At 33.9% G+C, this 23,186-nt stretch overlaps 1 protein-coding gene and 1 pseudogene across 1 annotated transcript; one reads left to right on the top strand and one right to left on the bottom strand.

Annotated features, from left to right (window-relative positions):
* Positions 1 to 11,261: 11,261 nt before the first annotated feature.
* LOC129040648 (vomeronasal type-1 receptor 48-like) lies at positions 11,262 to 12,178 on the top strand. Its single transcript, XM_054495410.1, is given in 2 exon segments — positions 11,262 to 11,634; positions 11,637 to 12,178. Coding segments are annotated over 2 exon segments (915 nt in total).
* An 8,637-nt stretch (positions 12,179 to 20,815) lies between these two features.
* LOC129040656 (14-3-3 protein epsilon-like) lies at positions 20,816 to 21,509 on the bottom strand (annotated as a pseudogene).
* Positions 21,510 to 23,186: the final 1,677 nt, after the last annotated feature.

Genomic DNA, 23,186 nt, shown 5'->3' with positions numbered 1-23,186 from the left:
AAGAGTTTGTAACAATTGTAAATAAACATGTCCTAAACACTGAGGCATCAAAATATATAAAGCAAATATTAATAAGGTTAGAGGGAGAAATTAACTATAATACAATAATAATAGGAAATTTCAACACCATATTTTCAGCAATAAAAAAGTCATCCAGACAGAAAATAAAGAAACAGAAAAATAGAGTTAAACTGCATCCTATGCCAAATATACCTAAGGGACATTTACAGAGCATTTCCTCCAGCATCAGCAAAATATAAAATTTTCTGGACAGGACATGGATATTCTTTAGGATAGATCATATGTTAAGTCACAATAAAGGTCTTAATAAATCTATAAAGTTTGAAATTATATTAACTATATTTTCTGATCAAAACATAAAAAAACTAAAAATGAATAACAGAAGGAATGGTAAAATCTATACAAATTTATAGAAATTAAATGACATGCCCTGGAACAATGAGTGGTTAAGTAAATAAAATTTAAAATGATAAGTTTCTTGAGACAAATGAAAATGAAAACACCACATACCAAAAAAAATTTGAGATACAGCAAAAGCAATTGTAAGAGAAGAGTTTATAACAATAAACACCTACATGAAAAAGAGATATTTCAAATAAACAACCTAATAATACATCTCAAAGAACCAGAAAAACAAGACAAAACAAATCTCAAAAAAGTAGAAGGGAAGAAATAACAAAAAGTAAAAATAAACAAAATAGAGAATTAAAAATAGAAAATACGAAAGATGCAGTTGGTTTTTTGAAATAATAAACTCAACACTTCCAAGTAAACTAAGAAAACAACAGAGAAGACTCAAATAAATAAAACTAGAAATAAAAAGACGGAAATCACAACTGCTACCACAGACATACAAAGGATCACAAGACACCACTAAGATCAACTGTATGTCAATAAAATGAAAAACTGAGAAAAAATAGATAAATCTGTGGAGACATACAACTTACCAAGATTAAATCATGAAATATTAGAAAACATAAAAAGAAAAATAATTAATAACAAGATCAAACTGGAAGTAAAGACTCTCCTCTCAAGGAAAAGCCCAGGGACTAATGGGTTTACTGTCAAAGTCTGACACACATCTAAAGAAGAATTAATACAAATACTTCTCAAATCTTTACAAAATATGAAAGAGACAAGCTACAGAATGGGAGCAAACATTTGTAAACTATACAAATACCCAGAGTATATAAAGGATTCAAACAACTAACCAGCAAACAAACAACAAAACAAAACAAATAATTCAATTTAAAAATGGCAAAAAACCTTAATAGACAATTTTCCCAAAAGAGTATACAAATGGCTGGCAGGTTTATAACAAAATGCTCAACATTACTAACTATAAGGGAAATGATTTTTTTTTTTTTTTGAGATGGAGTCTCGCTGTATCACCCAGTCTGGAGTGCAGTGGCACAATCTCCGCTCACTGCAACCTCCACCTCACGGGTTCAAGCGATTCTCCTGCCTCAGCCTGCCAAGTAGCTGGGACTACAGGCACACGCCACCACGCTCAGCTAATTTTTGTATTTTTAGTAGAGACGGGGTTTCACCATGTTGGCCAGGATGGTCTCGATCTCTTGACCTTGTGATCTGCCCACCTTGGCCTCCCAAAGTACTGGGATTACAGGCGTGAGCCACAGCGCCCAGCCGCGAAATGAAAATTAAAGCTACAATGAGATACCATCCCACCCTAGTAACAATGGTTAGTATAAAGAAGACAAAATATAACAAATACAAGTGAGGATAGAGTGAGAGGAAAACTCTTTTGACACTGTTGGTGGGGATGTAGCTTAGTACAATCATTATAAAAAAAGTATGGTGATTTCTCAAAAAGTTAAAAATAGAGCTAACGTATGGTTCATTACTGAACTACTGGTATATAGCCAAAGTAACTAAAATCAGTATGTCAAAAAGATATTTGCACTATGATGTTTATTCCAGCACCATTCACAGTAGCCAAGAGATGAAATCAAAATGTGCCCATCAATAAATAAATAGATAAATAAAATGTGGTATATATACACAATGGAATACTATTTGCTATGGAAAGAAACAAAATACTGTCATCTGTAGCAATATGTGTGAACCTAGATAATATAATGTTCAATGAAATAAACCGTAGACTGAAAGACAAATATTGCATGAGCTCACTAATAAGTGGAATATAGGAAAGTTGATCTTGCAGAAGTTAAGCATAGACTGGTGGCTACCAGAGTCTGGGGAGGGGTCCGGGAAGAAAACTATTGAGGGAGGTCATTCACTGGGTGCAAAGTTACAGTTATATAGAAAAAATAAGTTCTGGTGTTCTATTACACAGTTGGGTGACTATAACAACTATGGTATAATAACAACATATATATTTCACAATAGCTAGAAAACAGTAACTTGAAAGTTATTACTATAAAGAAATGATAATGGTTTGAGATGATGAACATGCTAATTACCTGAATTTTATCATAACACAATGTACATATATTTTAAAACATTATGCTATACCCTATAAATATGTGAAATTATGTGTCAGTTATAGAATAACTTACTAACCTAAATAAATAAATTTACCAATGCAAAAAATTTCAAGTTCTTGAAGCTGTGTTCTGTGTCTCTTGTAGAATACCTTTTCCACTTAACCAGAACATTTTCAACTTGGCCTTCCCCTTTATTTTCTGCTTGTCCAGAGATTGAAGGTCAAATACGTCAGAAATTAGGATCATTCTAGGTCTTTTCTGAGCCTGCAGCTGGCCCTAATCCTATACACTGCCTGCTAGATTCTCTTAACTATGTGGACACTTTTCAAAGATCTTATTCCCAAAGAATTGCACTCTCCATTATCTCCTGTTAGGCATTTCAGTATGACTACTTTTTGTCCCAAAGAAATCCCTTTGCCTAAGGTTATTGATTTGAAATGCCTTTTTTCATGAAGAAATTAACTGCTATAAATAGCCCTTTGGACACCATGTTTGCTGCATCTTGCATGTTTTGTTGAGTAAATGTTTTTATTCATCTGAAATATTTTCCAATTTTTAAATTTTTTCTTTGACACTTTGGCTATTTAGAATTTCACTGCTTAATTTTCACATACCTGTGACTTACCCAAATTTCCTGATGTAATTAATTTTTAATTTTATTCCATTGCAGTGAGAGAAAATACTTTGCATTTACACAATTCTTTTAATTTTTGTTTGTTTGTTTTTTGAGACACAGTTTCGCTCTTGCTGCCCAGGCTGGAGTGCAACAGCACGATCTTGGCTCACCGCAACCTCTGCTTCCCTGGTTCAAGCTATTCTCCTGCCTCAGCCTCCCAAGTAGCTGGGATTACAGGTGCCTGCCACCACGCCTGGCTAATTTTGTATTTTTAGTAGAGATGGGGCTTCTTCATGTTGCCCAGGCTGGTCTTGAACTCCTGACCTCAGGTGATCTGCCCACCTCGTCCTCCCAAAATGGTGGTATTACAGGTGTGAGCCACCACGCCTGGCCAATTCTTTTAATTTTATTGTGTATTTAATTATCTAGAGTATAGTTTATTCTAAAAAACATTCCATATATACTTAGTAAAAATGCATAGTCTATTCCTGTTATGTGGAAAGAACTATATATATCTGCTAGATCTCAGTGGTTTTGTTTTCTTCAAGTTTGTTTACTCTTTGACCTGTTGACTGTTTTTTAATTCATTACTGAGAGTGAAGTATTTAAATCTCTAACTGTTATTTTTGGATTATCTCTTTCTTGCTTTATTTTTGTCAATTTTTTTTTTTTTTTTTTAGATGGAGTCTCACTCTGTCACCCAGCCTGGAGTGCCTGGGGTGTTCTTGGCTCACTGCAACCTCTGCCTCCCGGGTTCAAGCGATTCTCCTGCCTCAGCCTCCTGAGTAGCAGCAGGGATTCTTATTTTTATATTCTGTCTAACAATCTTAGTTTTTCTTATTTAATTAATCTTTTCATATTTAGTATTATTTATATAGTTGGATTTATTTTTTCTGTATTACTTTTTCTGTATTATTTTTGTATATCACATGTGTATTTTCTTTTTCTACTATTTTGCCTTATTTTGCATTAAGAAAGCATTTTTATATAACATTGCAATTTTAAAAATAATTTTTAATATATGTTTGGAGCTATCTCTTGTTCTTTTAGGGCTTCTGATATACATCTTCATTCCTCAGAATCTGTTTTACATTTATAATAACAATACTGATGAGTTAGGTATACAAACGTTAGTTTTAGGTATTTCTATTTCTGCTTCTCATTTTGTGATATAAATTTTACTCTTATTATATCGACACATGCTATAAACTTATTATTTTACATTTATTATTTTATATAATTTTATTTTCAAAAATGAGATGAGAAAAGAAAAAAGAGCAAAGATATATCTACAAATTGTTTGATATTAACCTTTTTATTTCCCATTTCTGAATTTTCTCATTTGTTCCAGAATATTCAGCTAATTTTTATTGCAAAACATGCTATCACTCACCTGTTTTGTTTAGTTATTGGTAAGTATATTACATGTATTTGTAATTGGTCCAACAATACAATTTTATTTATATTGTTATGCATTCATTTTTTAAAATAATATAAGAAATACAAAAATGTATACACGATGTCTTTTATAATGACATGATTATCTTTACTGGTGTTTTGTCATTTCATGTAGATTCAAATTGTTCTCTTTGGTTATTTGATTATCTCTCTCTCTCTTTCTTTCTCTCTTTCTTTCTTTTTTTCTCGGAGTCTCCCTCTGTCGCCCAGGCTGGAGTGCAGTGGCATGATCTCAGCTCACTGCAACCTCCACCTCCCGGGTTCAAGCGATTCTCCTGCCTCAGCCTCCCGAGTAGCTGGGACTAGAGGCACCCGCCACCACACCCAGCTAATTTTTGTATTTTTACCTAGTTGAAATCAACTCAGTTTTTGTTTACCTGGAAAGGCCTTATGTTGCCTTTATTTTTTATTGATAGCTTTCACATTCAGAAGATTATTTCTTGACAGTTTTTCTTTGATGAGTAGACAAAAAGATTTAAATGAAATTGAAAGGCTTCCAAAAGGCAACTAAATTATGATCTAAAAAAATAGATTTGAAATTGTTTTTAAATTGAATTGAAAATAAAATTATATTGATGGCAGCTGATGATACGTTAGACTGGGATGCTGAGAGCAGGAAGAATTAAACTTATGGACAATAGAAGTCTGTGAGTTGTTTGGTCCTGACTTAGGCCAAATGGAGGACATGCTTTTTAAAGATGTTTCATGAGAGCACAGCCATGCTGAAACTAAAGAGGCTGAGTGCCTGCACTGTGCTAAGACCCACAGGTTTATTGAAATAGAAGTCACTATTTTAATATACAATATTTAACAACAATTTAACATACAATATTAGACTAAGAAAGCAAGTAGGCAGTGATAATTATGATTAATGTTAACTTTAGTTTTAATAGAATCGTGTTTGATGGGTGTCACAGAAGCAAAAATATGGCCTTTGCTATAAAACGTGTGCTCTACTACTGAGTGTGTAAAGCACTCCTGTGAGTGGAAGCCACAAAGAAACCTGAGGGCCGGGGTGGTACAATAATCCTTTGATACTTCACATCTAAAAAAAAAAAAAATCTCTTGGCATGGAGAGTTTGTATCCAAACATTCGCTGCTTGAAATAGATGTGCATTTCTGTACTCTATAAATGTACCTGGACAAATTAATGAGGTATAAAGCAGCCTACATTTTGCTCCCATGTCTAGTGCCCTGACTCAGAACTGTGTCCTCAGGAAAATGGAGCACTTTACCCATTTAGGTCTGATAGAGGTGGCATTTTTTCTGATTCTCACAAAGGTGATTTTGGTCTACTTCTTATCATGAAAATCAGAGATTGCTGAGGAATATTAATGAGGGCAACCATGAATTACTTGAACCAGTAGTAATGCAGTGGAAAATCTGACATTGTGTTTTACTAATTTTGAAGTTTGGGTAATTGGGAGACTACTCTTTTTTTTATAAGAACAGACACCATACAATCCACTGGGCTGAATATACCTGGGGAAATAAGCTTACACATGGAAAAGTTGGAGCACGGCTGTTTCTAATGCATTTTCTAGGAATCAAAAAGTTTCATTTTCCCTTGGTGGTTCCCTTTCTTAAAATCACAAAACCAGAGCTTGTACTATCTTTATGATTGACGTGAAAATTATAGGCCTTGAGGGGATGGGCTGATGGCATTGCTTCCTTATAACCACATAGTGTGAGCCTCATCTTACAAACATGAACTCACTCCAAAAACCCAGCTGGGTGACTGTCTGTCTGTCAGCATTATTAACAGTGAGAGCTCAAGACTCAGGTAAGTGGTGGGATGAGGCAGAATTTTTTCAATTAAGAGCTCGGATCATTGTCTTTTCATAATTTCAGTCATGTCTCAGTGAATCATATCTAAGTACAATAGATGATTCCAAATTAAAAATGCAACTTTATGAATACTGAGGCCATAACATACTGATCTTATACTTTGTTAATTTTGCAATATGGTATTTGAATTGCAATTGTATTTTATTTCTCACTATACTAGCTTTTTCTCAGTTTAACTTACTGTACATACCTAGGTAAAATTTTATATTTTGAAACACAAGAATTCTGAACTAATTCTTAAGAATTTAGTCGTACTTCTTTGTTCTTTTAAATTTGAAAACACTTAAGTATATAATAATTTTTAGAGTCATCTCAAAACGTGATTACTATTTAATATTTTACATTAATTAGCTTTCAGTGAATGACCATAAAATTATTTTGTTTTATTTTGGTATAGTTATTGCACATACAGGATTTAGTTCTGGTTACTATGAAACTGTAAACAAATATCTCTTTTTCTCATTTATCACATTTTGTAGAGTTAATCACTACATCACATATACCAAAGCTTGTAATATTAAGCATGATTACAAATTTGTAAAACAAATTCAGCTTTAGTGTATTACATTTTTTAAATATAAACAGCTAATATAATAAGTATTTTATTAATAAGTTAAAACTTATAAAATGTTATATATGTTAGTTTGGGTAAGATTTTCAATAATGAGAGAATAATATTCTTCAAAATTTGAGGGAAATAGCATTTCCTTATTATAAAACTTTCTCCAAATTTTGCACTCTTATAGCTTCCTCGGTAAGTTTCAAACTTGCAATTTATATATTAAAAATATATTCATGAATGTGGCCAGTATATTTCAATTTTGCTGTTAAAACACATAAGTTAATTTTGTCTAACTTTATTAGGAAATACTGTTTTCTAGTTCTGCGATTTTTTAACGTGTAAGAGAAAGGAATAAGGAGAAGTCAAAACAGAAAAGAAAAAGATAACAATAATGGTTGTCTAATTGTGGCTCATAAGGGTATCAAACCCTCAAGAAAATATAATAGTACAAAATCACTAGGTCTCTGAACATCAGGAAAAAAATAAAGCATTTCTAAGTGCTTCAAATATCTGCATTTTATGTATTTAGGGAGAAAGGACCTCAACTGCTCATAGTAAGTGTACATGAAGAATAGAAGATGTGGTTTTCCAAATTGCAATTTTCAACTTGGAAATATTTCTCCAAGTCAATATTTGGCACATTTGGTAAGACTCTTATCTATACTGTGATGCACAGGGGCACGACTGTACAAGACCTTTCAAATTTTTAGGAAAAAGTTAGTGTTACACTTAGCTGTTATCTCCTCAGTTGAAATAATTGGAAAGAAACACTCTTCCAAAAGGATTTTAGGCTTTTTCAAAATTGGTAGCATAGAATTTGCGATCAAGTCCCTCCAGTATTTTTCTATTGCCTACATTTAAAGTAATGATTTTCATGCTTATTTTTTCCTCCGAGGAAGCTGGGAATTAAATGTCTTGAAGTTATAAATATCCGTGTCAGCAAACATTGTGCTTCTAGCTGCAGTCTACACTAATTTCAACTTCCAAAGAGTGGCAAATGCATTACAATCATTCAATGGATCTGATACTTACCATATTTATTATTTTAGTCTTGGTGTATTTTATAAAGCTTCTTTTTAACAGGCCTAATCTTGGTGGAAACATTTTTTCTTTTCTAAATTTGTCAGCTGGATTTTTCAGTTTGCCATTTATTGCCACTTAACAATAAACCCCTTCTCCCTGGCACCTAAAATTCATAGGGCTAACAAGGCTGCTCAATGAATGTTGTAAATGAATGATAAAAATGAGTCTTTTTATTAATATAATAAAAACCTTTTACATTTGTATAGATTATATTTTAAATCTACACAAGAGACAGTGCAAACATCACTATTCAAATAATATTATTAATAAAATAATACTCAAAAACTGTGTTTTATAATGAAGATGAGGAACTATATTTTATCAAACTTCTTTTTCTACAAATAACGTATCCATCATATGCAAAACAGCTTTTTGCCTTTATACACCCTTTATCTTTGCTTCAGATGTCTGATCTAAGCTTATGTTTTTTATGATCAGATTTTCATTCATGGTCTGTATAATAGTGTTATTCCCCTATTATACATGATTATTTATACACTTTGGGACTTAAGAATATTGGGAATACACTGTCTTTCAGACAGTATAATGAGAATAAACTTGAGCTGCATTATGTGTTTACTGAGAGTGCTCAGGGGCTTCACCGTCAGCCTCAGCAGCCTTAGGTTATCACTTCTAATGGTGAGAGCTAAGCTGTGCATTCAGATTTTGAAATTTTTAATGGGCCACATAGAACCAAATTTTTCTTTGCACTCTGAACAACCTAAAAGTGGCATCTATGGATTTTTTTCCTATTTTGTTTCAGCCAGTTTGGCATCATATTAATGCAAATTCCATAATTCTTCCATGGTGTAGTTGTCAGATTTATCAAATAAAAACATAGAGCACAGCTGAGTTTAATATTTGGACTAAAAATGACTTCTGCAATATGTTAAAGGCAATTATCAATTGTTTAGCTCTGGCAGGTGAGAAAAGTTTTTGAAGATACAATCAATTCAATCGTACTCTATTTGTGTGCTCTAATTTATGACAACCAAGATTGTGATGACCAAGATTGCTGATCTCGTCTGGGATCAGCATCAATTCTCTCAAGAGCCTCAGTGGAAAAATACACCATTTGATAATGCAGATTATTCTGTTTCAGTATGTTCAGGTTATTTACAGAGTAAGGAGAATGAATTAGTATAAACTGGATGTTTTATACGGTGAAAAAATAAAATATTAAAATTCTTATCTATGTTATTTAATCTAATTATTTGTCCTATATCTTCTTTTGGTGTGTGGTTCATAATATATGGCTTATGTTAATAAAACTATACAGATATATAGTTAATAACTCATTTGTACATATATTATTATCTCATGTTCAAATATATTTTTCTAGTACTGATGTGTGATCCTTAAAATTTGGATACCATTAAGTCTTTAATTTAAAATTACTTTGTGTTTTTTTCTGATTTCAACTTGACAGCGGAACTCAACTGCGCTGATGGTGTAGATGTATACTGGTGGAAACCTTTCACTGTTTGTTCCTAAGATAAATGTGTTTACTTATTAAGGTTTTGTAGAAAGAGTAATAACCATTTAATCAACTAGATGTTTCCTTTATAAAATCAAACATATCTGGTGGTTTTAGAGCAACGTTTTCTCAGTCACTAATTTTTGATTATTATCCAAGGATACTCAGTGTCAACATTTTTGCGTTGTCTCATATATTTTTATTTATGGAATTGTATAATGATAAGTGACCTTGGATCAGACACACTTTTATTTTAAAAAAATCTGAGTGAATTTAATGGTGTTTCACTTTTTTAATGTCATGAAGCTAAATTGTTCTTAGCCCTGGATTAAATTAAAATGATAAATGATGTCTGAATCTTGGCCAAATAATATGAAATGGTAACTGCAAAATTGTTATGCAAAATTTTACAAGGTGTTATAGTATTGAAGTTATCCCAAGAAAACTTGAGAGGAATTATCTTTCTTATTGAAGACTACGTATTTTTCTAGGCATGGTAGAGTGTCTCTGTATTAAGTGAAGTCTCAGGAAGATGTGACTATGTTGATGCAACTTCATGGTTGAAACAAAGTAATTAAAGGTAGTGGCTGGGCTCGGTGGCCCACGGCTGTAATCCCAGCACTTTGGGAGGTCAGAAATTTGAGACCAGCCTGGCCAACATGGTGAAATCATCTATACTAAAAATACAAAAATTAGCTAGTATGATGGTGGGCACCACATGGTGGGCGCCACGTGGGAGGCTAAGGCAAGAGAATTGCTTGAACACAGGAGGTGGAGGTTGCACTGAGCAGAGATTATGCCACTGCATTCCAGCCTGGGAGACAGAGTAAGATTCTGTCTCAACAAAAAAAAAAAAAAAAAAAAAAGGGTAGTGTTTTATCTTGTTGGTAACTGAGAGGAAAATATTAAAAAATGTGTTCTGAGATAAAGAGAAATCACATAATAAATCTCTGGGATGTGAACTAAACAGAGACAGCCAGAACTATTTCTATATTATACACAGTAAATTAGGGTTTGATTAAGCAGAATAATGTCCCCCAGTTCCTATAAGGATATTGACATCTGAATTCCAAGATATCACATTACACATCACAATTCATGACAAAGAGAATGTAAGGGTGCAGATAGGATGAAAATTGCTAATATGCTGATGAAATATGATGAATTATCATGGTGAGTCCAGTGAAATCACAAGGGTCAAAAATCATGGAAGAGTGATGATGAATGAATTTCATCAAAATGATAGATCATGAGAAAGTCTTAACTGAATATATTTTTTTAATTGTTTTAGTGAGTCTTTTCTTATTAACATACATTTAATTCAATTCAACTGTACAAATGCTATTCATTTTATATGCCCGATTGAAGTAGTAAATATAAAATGAGAGAACATAAAACAAGGATATGATTACTGAGATGAAGGCCAAGGTACATGAGGAATATAGATAGTGTGCACCTTATACAGGCATAATTGAAAGTGTATTTGTTATACATATTCATAATAATTATATATGTATATATTTATTTGGTTTAGAAAATAATGCAGGAGATACATTATCAAGAATTTATATAAGATGGGGTTAATCAAGAAAATGAGAGTAAAATAAAAATAATGATAATGGTAATAATTTTGAACACTGACAAAAGAACATTGATGACACAGATGTATTTTTTTCAGGTCTTCAAAATATGTTTCTTCTACATCATTAGGATGAACACACATTTCATATGTTATCTTTGAAAAAGTCCTTTTATTTTCAAGCTGGCATTGGAATCTCAGCCAACATATTTCTTCTTCTCTGGCACATTTTTACATTCTTTAAGGATCACAAGCCTAAAAACCATGACCTGATCATCTGTCATTTGGCCTTTGTTCACATACTGATGCTAGTCATTGCAGCAGAGTTAATGTCTCAAGATGTGTTTGAGTTACAGGATTTTCAGAATAACTTCAGATGTAAGGCTGTGTTCTACATATACAAGGCAATGAGGGGCCTCTCGATCTGCACCACCTCTCTCCTGAGCATGCTTCAGGCCATCACCATTAGCCCCAGCACCTCCTGGTTGGTGAGATTTAAACAAAAAATCACAAAATACAATATCCTGGCTTTATTTTTTTTTGGTCCCTCAATTTGTCTTTCAACAGTGACATGATAATCTACATTGTAGGTTTTTCCAGTGTGACCCAGCTAATTCTGAATGTCAGTAAATACTGCTCACTTTCCCCAATAAATGTCATCATCAGAAGGCTGTTTGTTACTCTCTCGTTATCCAGAGATGTCTTCCTTGTAGGAATCATGCTGCTCTCAAGTGCATACATGGTGATTCTCTTGTCCAGGCATCAGAGGGTCTCCCAGCACCTTCACAGCACTAGCTTTTTATTAAGAACCTCCCCAGAGGAAAGGGCCACCAAGACCATCTTGCTGCTGGTGAGTTTCTTTCTGGTTATGTACTCATTGGACTTAATTGTCTCATCCTCCACAATGTTGTTATGGGTATTCAGCCCTGTCATCTACAGTGTCCACAAGTTTATGGTCAATGCCTATCCCACTGTCAGTCCTATGGTGCTAATCAGATCTGATAAAAGAATCATCAGTATTCTGCCAAAGGTTCGTTGGAAGTGCCATCCATTTTTAACAAGTTAGTGATAAAATTTTCTAAAAATAATTTTGCTGTCATTAATTAAATTATTTTAAAACACAGAATTTGCTATCTGATTTAAATAAAACATCTGGAATTGCAGTTTTGTAATATCTAATTTTTTTTTTAGATGGAGTCTCACTCTGTTGCCCAGGCTTGAATGCAGTGGTGCGATCTTGGCTCATCGCAGCCTCTGCCTCCTGGGTTCAAGCAATTCTTCTGTCTCAACTTCTTAAGTAGCTGGGATTACAGGCATGTGTCATCTTGCTCAGCTAATTTTTTTTTTTTTTTTTGTATTTTTAGTAAAGACAGGGTTTCACCATGTTGGCCAGACTGGTCTCGAACTTCTGACCTCAGGTGATCTGCCCACTTCGGCCTCCCAAAGTGCTGGGATTACAGATGTGAGCCACTGTGTCCGGCCAGAAAAACATTATTTTCCTGAGTGTATGCTTATGTGGCTCCTATTAGCAAGTGTATCACTCAGTGTTACTACTTTTGAAAAAAAAAGTATATATTTTTGAGATGGAATTTTGCTCTTGGATTTTGGCTCACTGCAACCTCCGCTCCTGGGTTCAAGGGATTTTCCTGCCTCAGCCTCCCCAGTAGCTGGGATTACAGGCATGTGCCACCACACAGGGCTAATTTTGTATTTTATTAGAGATGGGGTTTCTCTATGTTGGTCAGACTCAGGTAATCTGCCCTCCTCGGCCTCCCAAAGTGCTGGGATTACAGGCGTGAGCCACCACACCCAGCTGAATAATAATTTTTCTAAGCATGCTTTTAAAGTTTATTTTTAATTGAAGATAACATTGTACAAGTTTATTATGCATAACAAAAGGTTTCAAAGTACATATAGACTGTAAAATAATTAAATTTAGCTAATTAATGCATTAAGTTATTTTGTGGTGAGAACACTTAACATCCACTATCTGTGTACTTTTCAAGACTATACAATCTCATAAGTAATTATAGCCACCTTGCTATTTAAAAAATATCATTAAATTTATTTCTCTGATATAATTGTAATTATATTCCTTTTGGCCAACATCTTTTTATCCTCTTCTCCCCTCTAATCACCTCAGCATTTAGTAACTATTTTATATTTTATAACCATTTTAGTCTCTACTTTTATTAGATCAACTTTTTTAGATTCCACATTGTAGCAAAATCTTGTTGTATTTGTCTTACCGTGCCTGGCTTATTTCACTTAACATAATGTTTTCCAGGTTCATCTATGTTGTTTTATTTTATTTTATTTTATTTTATTTTAATGAGATGAAGTCTTGCTGTGTCTCCTATGCTGGAGTGCAGTGGAGCACAGTAGAGACGTCGTTTCACCATGTTAGCCAGGATGATCTCGAACTCCTGACCTCAGGTGATCTGCCAGCCTCAGCCTCCCAAAGTGTTGAGATTACAGGTGTGCTCAGCCCATCTATGTTGTTTTCAATGGCAGGATTTCATTCTTTATATGAATAAATAGCCTTTCATTTGGGTTTCTATGCCATGTTTTCTTTATCTATTTGTCCCTTGATGGATAATATGATTATTCTCTATCGTGGCTATTGTCATTAGTGCTGTGGTAAGTATGGGAGTGAAGACATCTCTTTAACGTACTGATTTTATTTCCTTTGGATATATGCCCAATAGTGAGATTGCTGGTTCATATAGTAGTTTTATTTTTAGTTTGGGAAACCTCTACTTTTTTACATAATGGCTGTACTAATTTGCATTCAAACCAACAGTGCATAAGGGTTTCCTTTTCTCCACATATGGCCAACACTTGTTATCTTTTGTCTTCTTGATAATGACCATGCTAATTTAAGTAAGGTAATAACTATATTACTTTTACATTTTCCTGATGACTAGTGATTTTGAGCATTTTTTCATATACCTGTCAACTATCTATTGTCTATCTATCTATCTATCTATCTATCTATCATCTATCTATCTATCTATCTTGTTTTGAGAAATACCTATTCAGGTTTTTGCTCATTTTAAAATTGGGTGATTATTATTATTATTTCTGCCATTGAGTTATTTGAGCCCCTTATATATTCTGCATGTTAACCCCTTGTCAGATGCACAGTATGCACATTTTCTCCCAGTCTGTAGTTTGTCATTTTCTTTTCTTTTTTTTTTTTTTTTTTTTTGAGACAGAGTCTTGCTCTTGTTGCCCAGGCTGGAGTGCAAGTGGTGCGATCTCAGCTCGCTGCAACCTCTGCCTCCTGGGCTCACGCAATTCTCCTGCCTCAGCCTCCCCAGTAGCTGGGACTACAGGCTTGTGCCACCATGCCCAGCTAATTTTCTTGTATTGTTGGTAGAGAGGGGCTTCACCATGTTGGCCAGGCTGCTTGCAAACTCCTGACCTCAAGTGGTCCACTACCTCCGCCTCCCAAAGTGCTGGGATTACAGGCATGAGCCACCATACCTGGCCTGTAGTTTGTCTTTGCACTCTGTTGATTATTTTCTGTGCCATGTAGAAGCTTTTACTTTAACATTTTATTAACTTTTTTTCTGTTTTCTGGCTTTATACAAAGGTGAGACATTTTGCTCTCACTGCTTTTATGAGATTTTCCTTCATGTTGGTGTTATGAAGTTTGACCTTGTTCAAATTAAGGTTTATTTAATTTAAAACTGACATATAATTGTACACATTAATGGGATACAGTGTGATATTTCAGTGCATTTATTCATTGTATAATAGGGAATAATTAACATAGCCATTGTTTTCAACATTTGTCATTTCTCTGTGCTGATAATATGCAAAATTCTCTCTTCTAGCTAACTTAACCTATATAATAACATATTATTATTAGTTATAGTCACCCTACTTTGTGTAATATAACACAAAAATTTATTCTTTCTGTTATTTTTAAATTTTAATTTTTTTTTTTTTGAGACAGAGTCTTGCTCTATTACCCAGGCTGGAGTGCAGTTGCACAATCTCTGCTCACTATAACCTCCACCTCCAGAGTTCAAGCAATTCTTGTGCCTCAGCCTCCCATGTAGCCGGGATTACAGGCACTCGCCACCATGACCAGCTAATTTTTGTATTTTTTGTAGAGACAGGGTTTCACCATGTTGGCCAGGCTGGTCTTGAACTCCTGGCCTCAGGTGTTCCACCTGCCTCTGTCTCCCAAAGTGCTAGGATTACAGGTGTGAGCCACCACGCCCGGCCTATTCTTTCTTTTAAATGATAATATTACAGTCATTGGCAAACCTGTTCTCATCTCTTCCTCCCCACATCCTTTCCAGCCTCTGGTAACCACCATTTTACTCTACTTCCATGAGATCAGCTTTAAATTTTACATAAAAATGATATCATGTGGGGTTTGTCTTTCTATGCTTGGCATATTTTACTTAACATAATGTCCTCCAGGTAAATCGATGTTGCTATAAATGACAGATTATTATTCTGTTTTAGGAAAAACAGTAAGATTCTTCCAAAAATTAAAAATAGAACTACCCTATGATTCAGCAATTTCAATACTGGGTATATATCAAAAGGAAATAAAATCAGTATGTCAAAGAGGCAACATTACTGCCATGTTTATTGCAGCACTAATCGTAATAGCCAAACTATTACTTTACTTAAGAATTTTTAAATCTCTTTTTGATACATTACACTTCTAAACTTTTAAAGGATTTAAAGGTTTTCAGTTTTAGAAACTATTTAATCACCAATTCTTTAAATATTTCTTTTTTTTATATAGTCTAGTAAAGCAATTAGGTGTTCATTTCTTCTCAATCCAATCTTCATATATGTATATATTTCATTCTCTATTAATTTGCCTTCTGTAAAATATGTAACTACATCAATTTTGGTTAGCATTCATTTTATGGCCTCTCATCAGCTCAGTGTATTTTAATATGTAACCCATATGTTGTACATTACGTTGTTTCACCACATTTCTAATAGCTTACTTTCAATTGGCCTTTTCTCAGATATGACTTGAGAAGCTTATAGCTTTTTTTCTTTGCCCATTACTTTGGTTTTCTGTTTTTTCATTGTATTGAAAAATATTTAAACATAAGCCAAATATCTGATGTTTATGTACCATACAATTTCTTTTGACCCTTCATCTTGGTGGTTTATCTAATTGTGTGCAACAGAATGCATAACTTAGTTTTCACATATGGAAGATATCATACTTGGAATGTCTCCAGTCTGTTTCTTTGCTGATTCCATTTGCCTTGCTGGAAGTTGAACCCACATGAATCTGACATTCTTGTGATTAGTCCTGTCTGAATAGAGCACGTGCTTCTTAGGTTGACTACTCCACTGGATTATTCCCTTCATTTACTCCCGGTCCTGGGAGTTTCTCATATTTTTCTTCAACTATACTTAGCATAATATGGATTGTTTTAACTTCTTGACAATTTTAATTATCTGTATTAAATGTTTAAAATATATACATTATTTTCCTGAGAAGCATAAATAGCAACAGTTGCATACATTAGTAAAATATGTCCCATAGATTGTCTATGACATAAAACATCATCTTGTGCAAAATCTCAAGTTTCTTCATGTAGAAGACCTCCTTCCTAATACACCATATTGTAATAATTTGTGAAGTGTGATTACTTTTTACTACTATGTATTACATATATATTATGCACAAATTTCAGAAACACTCCAATGAATATATAGCCAGAATTACTGTTTTATATCATATAAAGCTAATATGGGTTAAATCATTTACCTTAATTCAGATTTTTTCTACAATTACCATTATTTCTTATTAGCACTTCCCTGATATTAAAAACATAATGCGGATTTAGATTTTTTATTTAATCCAGAAGATGTTGAAAATGGTTCTAAATGGAGTTTACATGTGGCTAGATAATACTTGTTAATTACCTTTAACTTTTTAAATACATTTATTGAGGTATAATTGACAAACTAAAAGTGTATATATTTAGGATTTAGAATATGATGTTTTGAGACATGTATATATTTTTTAATTACATCGGTTAAGCTAGTTAACATATTTATCACCTTACATAGTTACTTTATGTGTCTGTGTGTGAGCGGGTATGTGTGGTGAGATTGAGATTTGATTTTGAAAAAATTTTAAGTATACAGTATTAACTATTGTCACCAGTCTATATGTTACATTCCCATCATTTATGTATTTTATAGCTGAAAGTATGTATCTTTTGACTGATACCTTGTCATTTCCTCCCACATCCTAGCCCGTAGTAATTATTATTCTTCTGTTCCTATGACTCTGAGTTATTAAAGATTTCACATAAATATGAAATCATGTGGTACTTGTCTTTTTGTATCTGGCTTATTTCACTTAGCATAATGTCTTCATGGTTCTTCAATGTTGTTGAAAATGGCAGAATTTTCATCATTAAAGATAAATTACATATACATATATTTATCACAGTTTCTTTATATATTCATCTATATATGCTAAGTGGTAACCTCTCTAATTTATCAAATTATCTTTTCTATATTATCATTCAAATATAATATTGTTTTGCATTTATTATTAAAATTAATTTCCTGTCTTTAAAAAATTTTCATAAAATTTATGGGGTCAATTCAGTCTGCCCTCTTGATAAAAGCCAGAGCTACAAGTCAGTTTTACTAATTTGGATTAGATTGAGATTTTTATTGCCTCAAATAATAAGTATAAGCATTAAGGATAAAAATATAATTATATTCTTCATCTTACAACAAAGAAAACTTTGGGTTATTTATTGGACAAAAGACTTATTCTATATTATTATTTCTATTTTTGTGTTACCTAAACATTTATTACACATAGAATACCACAAAACAGGAATAAATAAATCGGTTGTCACAAATGATGAAAGTAAAATTAAGAAATAAGATATACTTCCCAGAGAATGTTTGTAACAAAAATAAATGAAATATGTTTTAGGTGATGCATATTCTAATTCCCCTGATTTGATTATTACATATTATATGCTTGTATCAAACTATCACATGTACTACATAAAGATGTACAACTATTATGTGTCTGTAACAATTAAAAATAAGAAAGTATATATGAATATATATATATATAAATAATCATGTAACGAGTAAAGTATTAATTAAAAATATTTCCACAAAGAAAAGTTTAGGGCCTGATATCTTATATGTCAAATTCCATGAATATTTAATAAATACTATCAATTGTTTAAAAAAACTTTCAAAAACTGAAAAGAAATTTATACTTTCTAACCCACAACACTAGAGTTATTATACAATAAAATATATAATAAAAATTAAAAAAATTCACCAGACTGAAAAATAACAAATAAAGGTCTTTTTTTGCAGATGATATACTTTTCTATATAAAAATATATAAGGAGTTCAATAAAATATCCCTAGAACTATAAACAAGTTAATTAATGTCAATGTCATTAAATGAAAGATCAGAAAACAAAATTAAATTGCAGTTATAGACAAAATAAATCAACAATGAAAATGAAATAAAGAAAAAATATATTTATAATAGCAATAAGCAGAAATATTAAAGCTTTAAAAGGAAGTACAAATATATTACACTCTATTTCTTAATTCAGAAAAATCATAGAACTGAATAAATTAACGTACATTAAATAATCAAGTTTTAAATTACCATTTTTAACATTAGAATATCTCACAGATTGATCTACAGATTCAATAAAAAGTCTCCAAATTTTTAACTATTTCTAATGGAAATTGACAAGTTCTTCCCAAAAACAAATACAGATAAGTTGGGCTTGGTGGCTCATGCCTGTAAACCCAGTGCTTTGGGAGGCTGAGGTTGGAGGACTGCTTGAGGTTGGAGGACTGCTTGAGGCCTGGAGCTGAAAAACAGCCTGGGCAACATAGGAAGGTACTGTGTCTACAAAGATAAAAAAATAAAATTAGCTGGATATGGCAGCGCATGCCTGTAGTCCCACCTACCTGGGAGGCTGAGGTGGTGGAATTGCTTGAGCACAGGAGTTTGAGGTAACAGTGAGCTTTGATTGATCCACCTCACTCCAGCCTGAGTGGCAGAGTGAGACTCTCTCTCTAAAAAAATATTTAAAAAACCATATAAATGTGCACAGAATACCAAATACACAAACCAGTCTTTAAAAAGAAAAATAAAACAATTTATACTTTTTCATATAAATTCTTATTATCAAGGATAGATTCATGTAATTAATAGAATATATCTGAAGATCCAGCTGGGTGCGGTGGCTCATGTCTATAATCCCAGCACTTTGGGAGGGTGAGGTGGGTGGATCACTTGAGGTCAGGAGTTCGAGACCAACCCGGCCAACATGGTGAAATTCCATCTCACTTACAAATACAAAAAAATTAGCCAGGCGTGGTGGTGCATATCTGTAATCCCAGCTACTTGGGAGGCTGAGGCAGGAGAATCGCTTGAACCTGGGAGGCGGAAGTTGCAGTGAGCCGAGATCCCGCCATCGCACTCCAGCCTGGGCAACAGAGCAAATGTCTCAAAAAAAAAGGAAGATCCATTGAAAAACACGTTCATTTATGGCAAATTAACATTCACAAAAGTTCCAGAAAATTTCAATGTGGAAGAAACACCTTTTCCAAGAATTTTTCTAAGAAAATTGGCTATAAACGTTTAAAATAAGAAGTCAGGCCCCATCTCAAATCAAATACATACTGAAATACTTAATATGAACTGTAAAGCTAAATGTAAGAGCTAAAATGACAAATTTCTTACAGGAAACGCAGAAGTAAATTTTTATAATCTTGTATTCAATAATGATTGATTGATTTATTTTTTACATTTAGGATTGTTTTATTTCAGTTTAATGTTAATTCCACACTGTGTCTCAGTAAGAACAATACAGATTCTGTATCTGTGGCTCCAGTCAGATATCCAGTAGAACAAATTAGCTTCAAGTTACACATACTGAACAAAAGTGACTGAGTTAGCAGAGGGGAGGAGTGAGGGGAAGCAGGTAGGGGGATGGAGAAGCAGTGGAAACAAACAACTGAACACGCATGCAGGCCCTTTTCCATACCACCTGCAACGCTAACCCGCTTCAGTGGGAGAGTAAAAGTAGGCAAGAATAAGCAGCTACGATTGTTGAACTGTTACCAGCACCATGCTTTTCAGCAACATTTCAGTAGAGTTTGAAAAACTTTTTACAGCAAAACCATTTCAAAACTCTCTCCCCAAACAACCTTTAACCATCTCAAGCTAACACCGAGTTACTTTCAAACATTGGTATAAAATACGGTTTAAACAATTAGAAAAACTGAAAAATGATAACACTTTTGCCTCTATAGTGTGATTAACATCTCCCTTAGACGCTTGCATCGCCTAGAAGCATCACCTAATGGCTTTCAAAGGTAATTTCCATTTCTAATGGTAATCTTGCCACATCTGGCACGGAGACAATACAGTAATGCTGAAAAAGCCTCTATGCGGTCCTGTTAGTGTCTTAAAGAACCTAAAAGCTGGGACCAGTAAAATCCACAGAAATTCACTCTTGCCTTTAAGAACTTTTGAAAACTGTTTAAAACACAAACAAACAAACAAAAACAGGGCAGGAACCTAAATTCTGAGGCCAAATGTAAAAGTCAGATTTGGCGGTTCTTAGTGACAATGGGGAGTTGCCAAGGGGTGTGACAGGGAAGAGTAGGGTGGTCAGAGATGGTTTTTCTTGTTGGCTTTTATGTCTCACTGATTTTCGTCTTCCATGTCCTGCAGCGCTTCTTCAAACTGTTCTTCACCATCACCCTGCATGCCTGAAGTCCGTAGTGTCCTTATAGCTTCCTTCACTCAGCGTATCCAGTTCTGCAATTGCATCATCAAATGCTGATTTTGCCAACCTGCAGGCACGGTCAGGGGAATTAAGAATTTCGTACTAGAATACAGAAAAATTGAGAGCAAGACCTAAGCGAACAGGATGCGTTGGTGGAAGTTCTGTCATTGCAATATCACTAGCAGCTTTATAAACCACTAGGCTGTTCTCCACAGCCTCCTTCCTGTCATTTCCTGTGGCAAATTCTGCCAGATACCTGTGGTAGTCCCCTTTCATTTTATAATAGAAAACTTTGGACTCGCCAGTGTTAGCTGCTGGAATGAGGTTTTTGTCCAATACATCCAGAATGTCACAACAGAGTAACTTTAGCTCAGTCTCAATCATTTGCTGATATTCCCAAATCATTTTTAGCTTGTCTTCTCCTTCCTTGTTTTCTTCTTTCTGTTCAATGCTGCTGATTATTCTCCAGGAGGCTCTTCTAGCTCCAATCACATTCTTATATGCAACAGATAGGAAGTTTATTTCTTCAACTGTCAGTTCCACATCCATTCCTGCTACTTTCTTCATTGACTACACCATTTCTTGGAAGATACTGCCAGTTCAGTTCCAGAGCACACTGTATTGCTCAGCCTGCTTGGCCAGCTTTACCTGGTACCAGATCTTCTCGATCATCCACAGCAGCAGCCGCTCCCACAGGGTCTGCGCGACCGACGGAAGCCGATAGTGTCTCTGACTCTCGCTCCGCTTCTGGGCAGCAAAAATGGCGGCACCTCAATCTGGGACTTTCCCCTGCCCACGCGGAAAACTGCTCAGCTCTATGGCAACCGCTCCCTGGCAACTAATGATTTCTTAAATAACACAACAAAAAAGCATAATCAAGAAGAAACTGATAAACTTCATCAAATTGAAAAACATTTTTTTCCAAACACCAAGAAGAATATATAATCTAAGCTGCATAATGAGAGACAATATTTCAAATTATATATCTTCTTAGGCTCTAGTATCCGGAATACAAACAAAACCAAAACAAACTCTTGTATGTCAATAATAAAAGGATAAATTACCAATTAAAAATGGTCAAGGGACTTGAATATATGTTTTACCAAAGAAGATGTACAAATTGCTAATATGAACATAAAAATATGCTCAATATATTTTGCTATTAGGAAAATAGAAATCAAATCACAATGAGATAACAACGAACACACTATATTGGCTATAACAAAGAGACAATAACAAGTGTCAGCAAATGTGGAAAGTATGGAATTTCTATGCATTGCAGCTGGAAAGGTAAAATAATGTAGTCATTTTATAAAACAATTTGGCAATTCTTCAAAATTTTAAACACAGAATTGCCACATGGCTCAGAAATTTTTCTCCACATATGTATGCAAAGGAAATGAAAACCTAAGTCACACAAAGACTTGTATGTGAATGTTCATAGCAGCTATGTTTATAAGAGCCAGAGGGGAATACCATCCAAATATCCATCAGCTAGTGAAAAAATATGTCATATTTATGCAATAAAATCCTCAGCAATCAAAGGGAATTAAGCAATCCATGCTACACTGGAAATAAACCTCAAAAATAGTAAACTAAGTGAAACAAACTAGGTTTCAAAAAGATTACATAATTTATAATTCCACATATAAGAAGAGTCCATAAAAAGCTCATTGATAGAAAATAAACTAATGGATGTCTAAGGCCTGGGTGATGGTGGAGAGTGAATGAAAACAAGATAGATTTTACTCTGAGATGATGAACATATTTTAAAGTTAGTTGTGATTATCAATACGTAACTCTGTTAAAATATTAAAAACAGGCTGGGCGCGATGGCTCATGCCTGTAATCCCAGCACTTTGGGAGGCCGAGACAGGCGGATCATTTGAGGCCAGGATTTTGAGGCCAGCCTGACCAACGTGGTGAAACCCCCATCTCTACTACAAGTACAAACAAATTAGCCGGGCGTAGTGACGCATGCCTGTAGTCCCAGCGACTCAGGAGGCTGAGGCAGGAGAATCACTTGAACCGGGAGGCAGAAGTTACAGTGAGCCGAGATCCCGCCACTGCACTGCAGACTGTGTGACAGAGCAAGACTCCGTCTCAAAAAAAAAAAATAAAATAAAAAAATAAAACATTGATATTTACAATGAAAATGTCATTGTATTATATAAATTATATCCCATTAAAGCCTATCAAAAATAAACATGCCAAAAGTATTAAAATAGCTTCTGACTTTAAGAAACCCAAGAAACAGACTGTTAACACCAA

The sequence above is a fragment of the Pongo pygmaeus genome, chromosome 6, assembly GCF_028885625.2.
Source record: "Pongo pygmaeus isolate AG05252 chromosome 6, NHGRI_mPonPyg2-v2.0_pri, whole genome shotgun sequence".
In the NCBI taxonomy this organism is placed as follows: Eukaryota; Metazoa; Chordata; class Mammalia; order Primates; family Hominidae; genus Pongo; species Pongo pygmaeus.
Note: the sequence above shows the minus strand (reverse complement) of the source record. Positions and strands in the feature narration are given on the sequence as shown.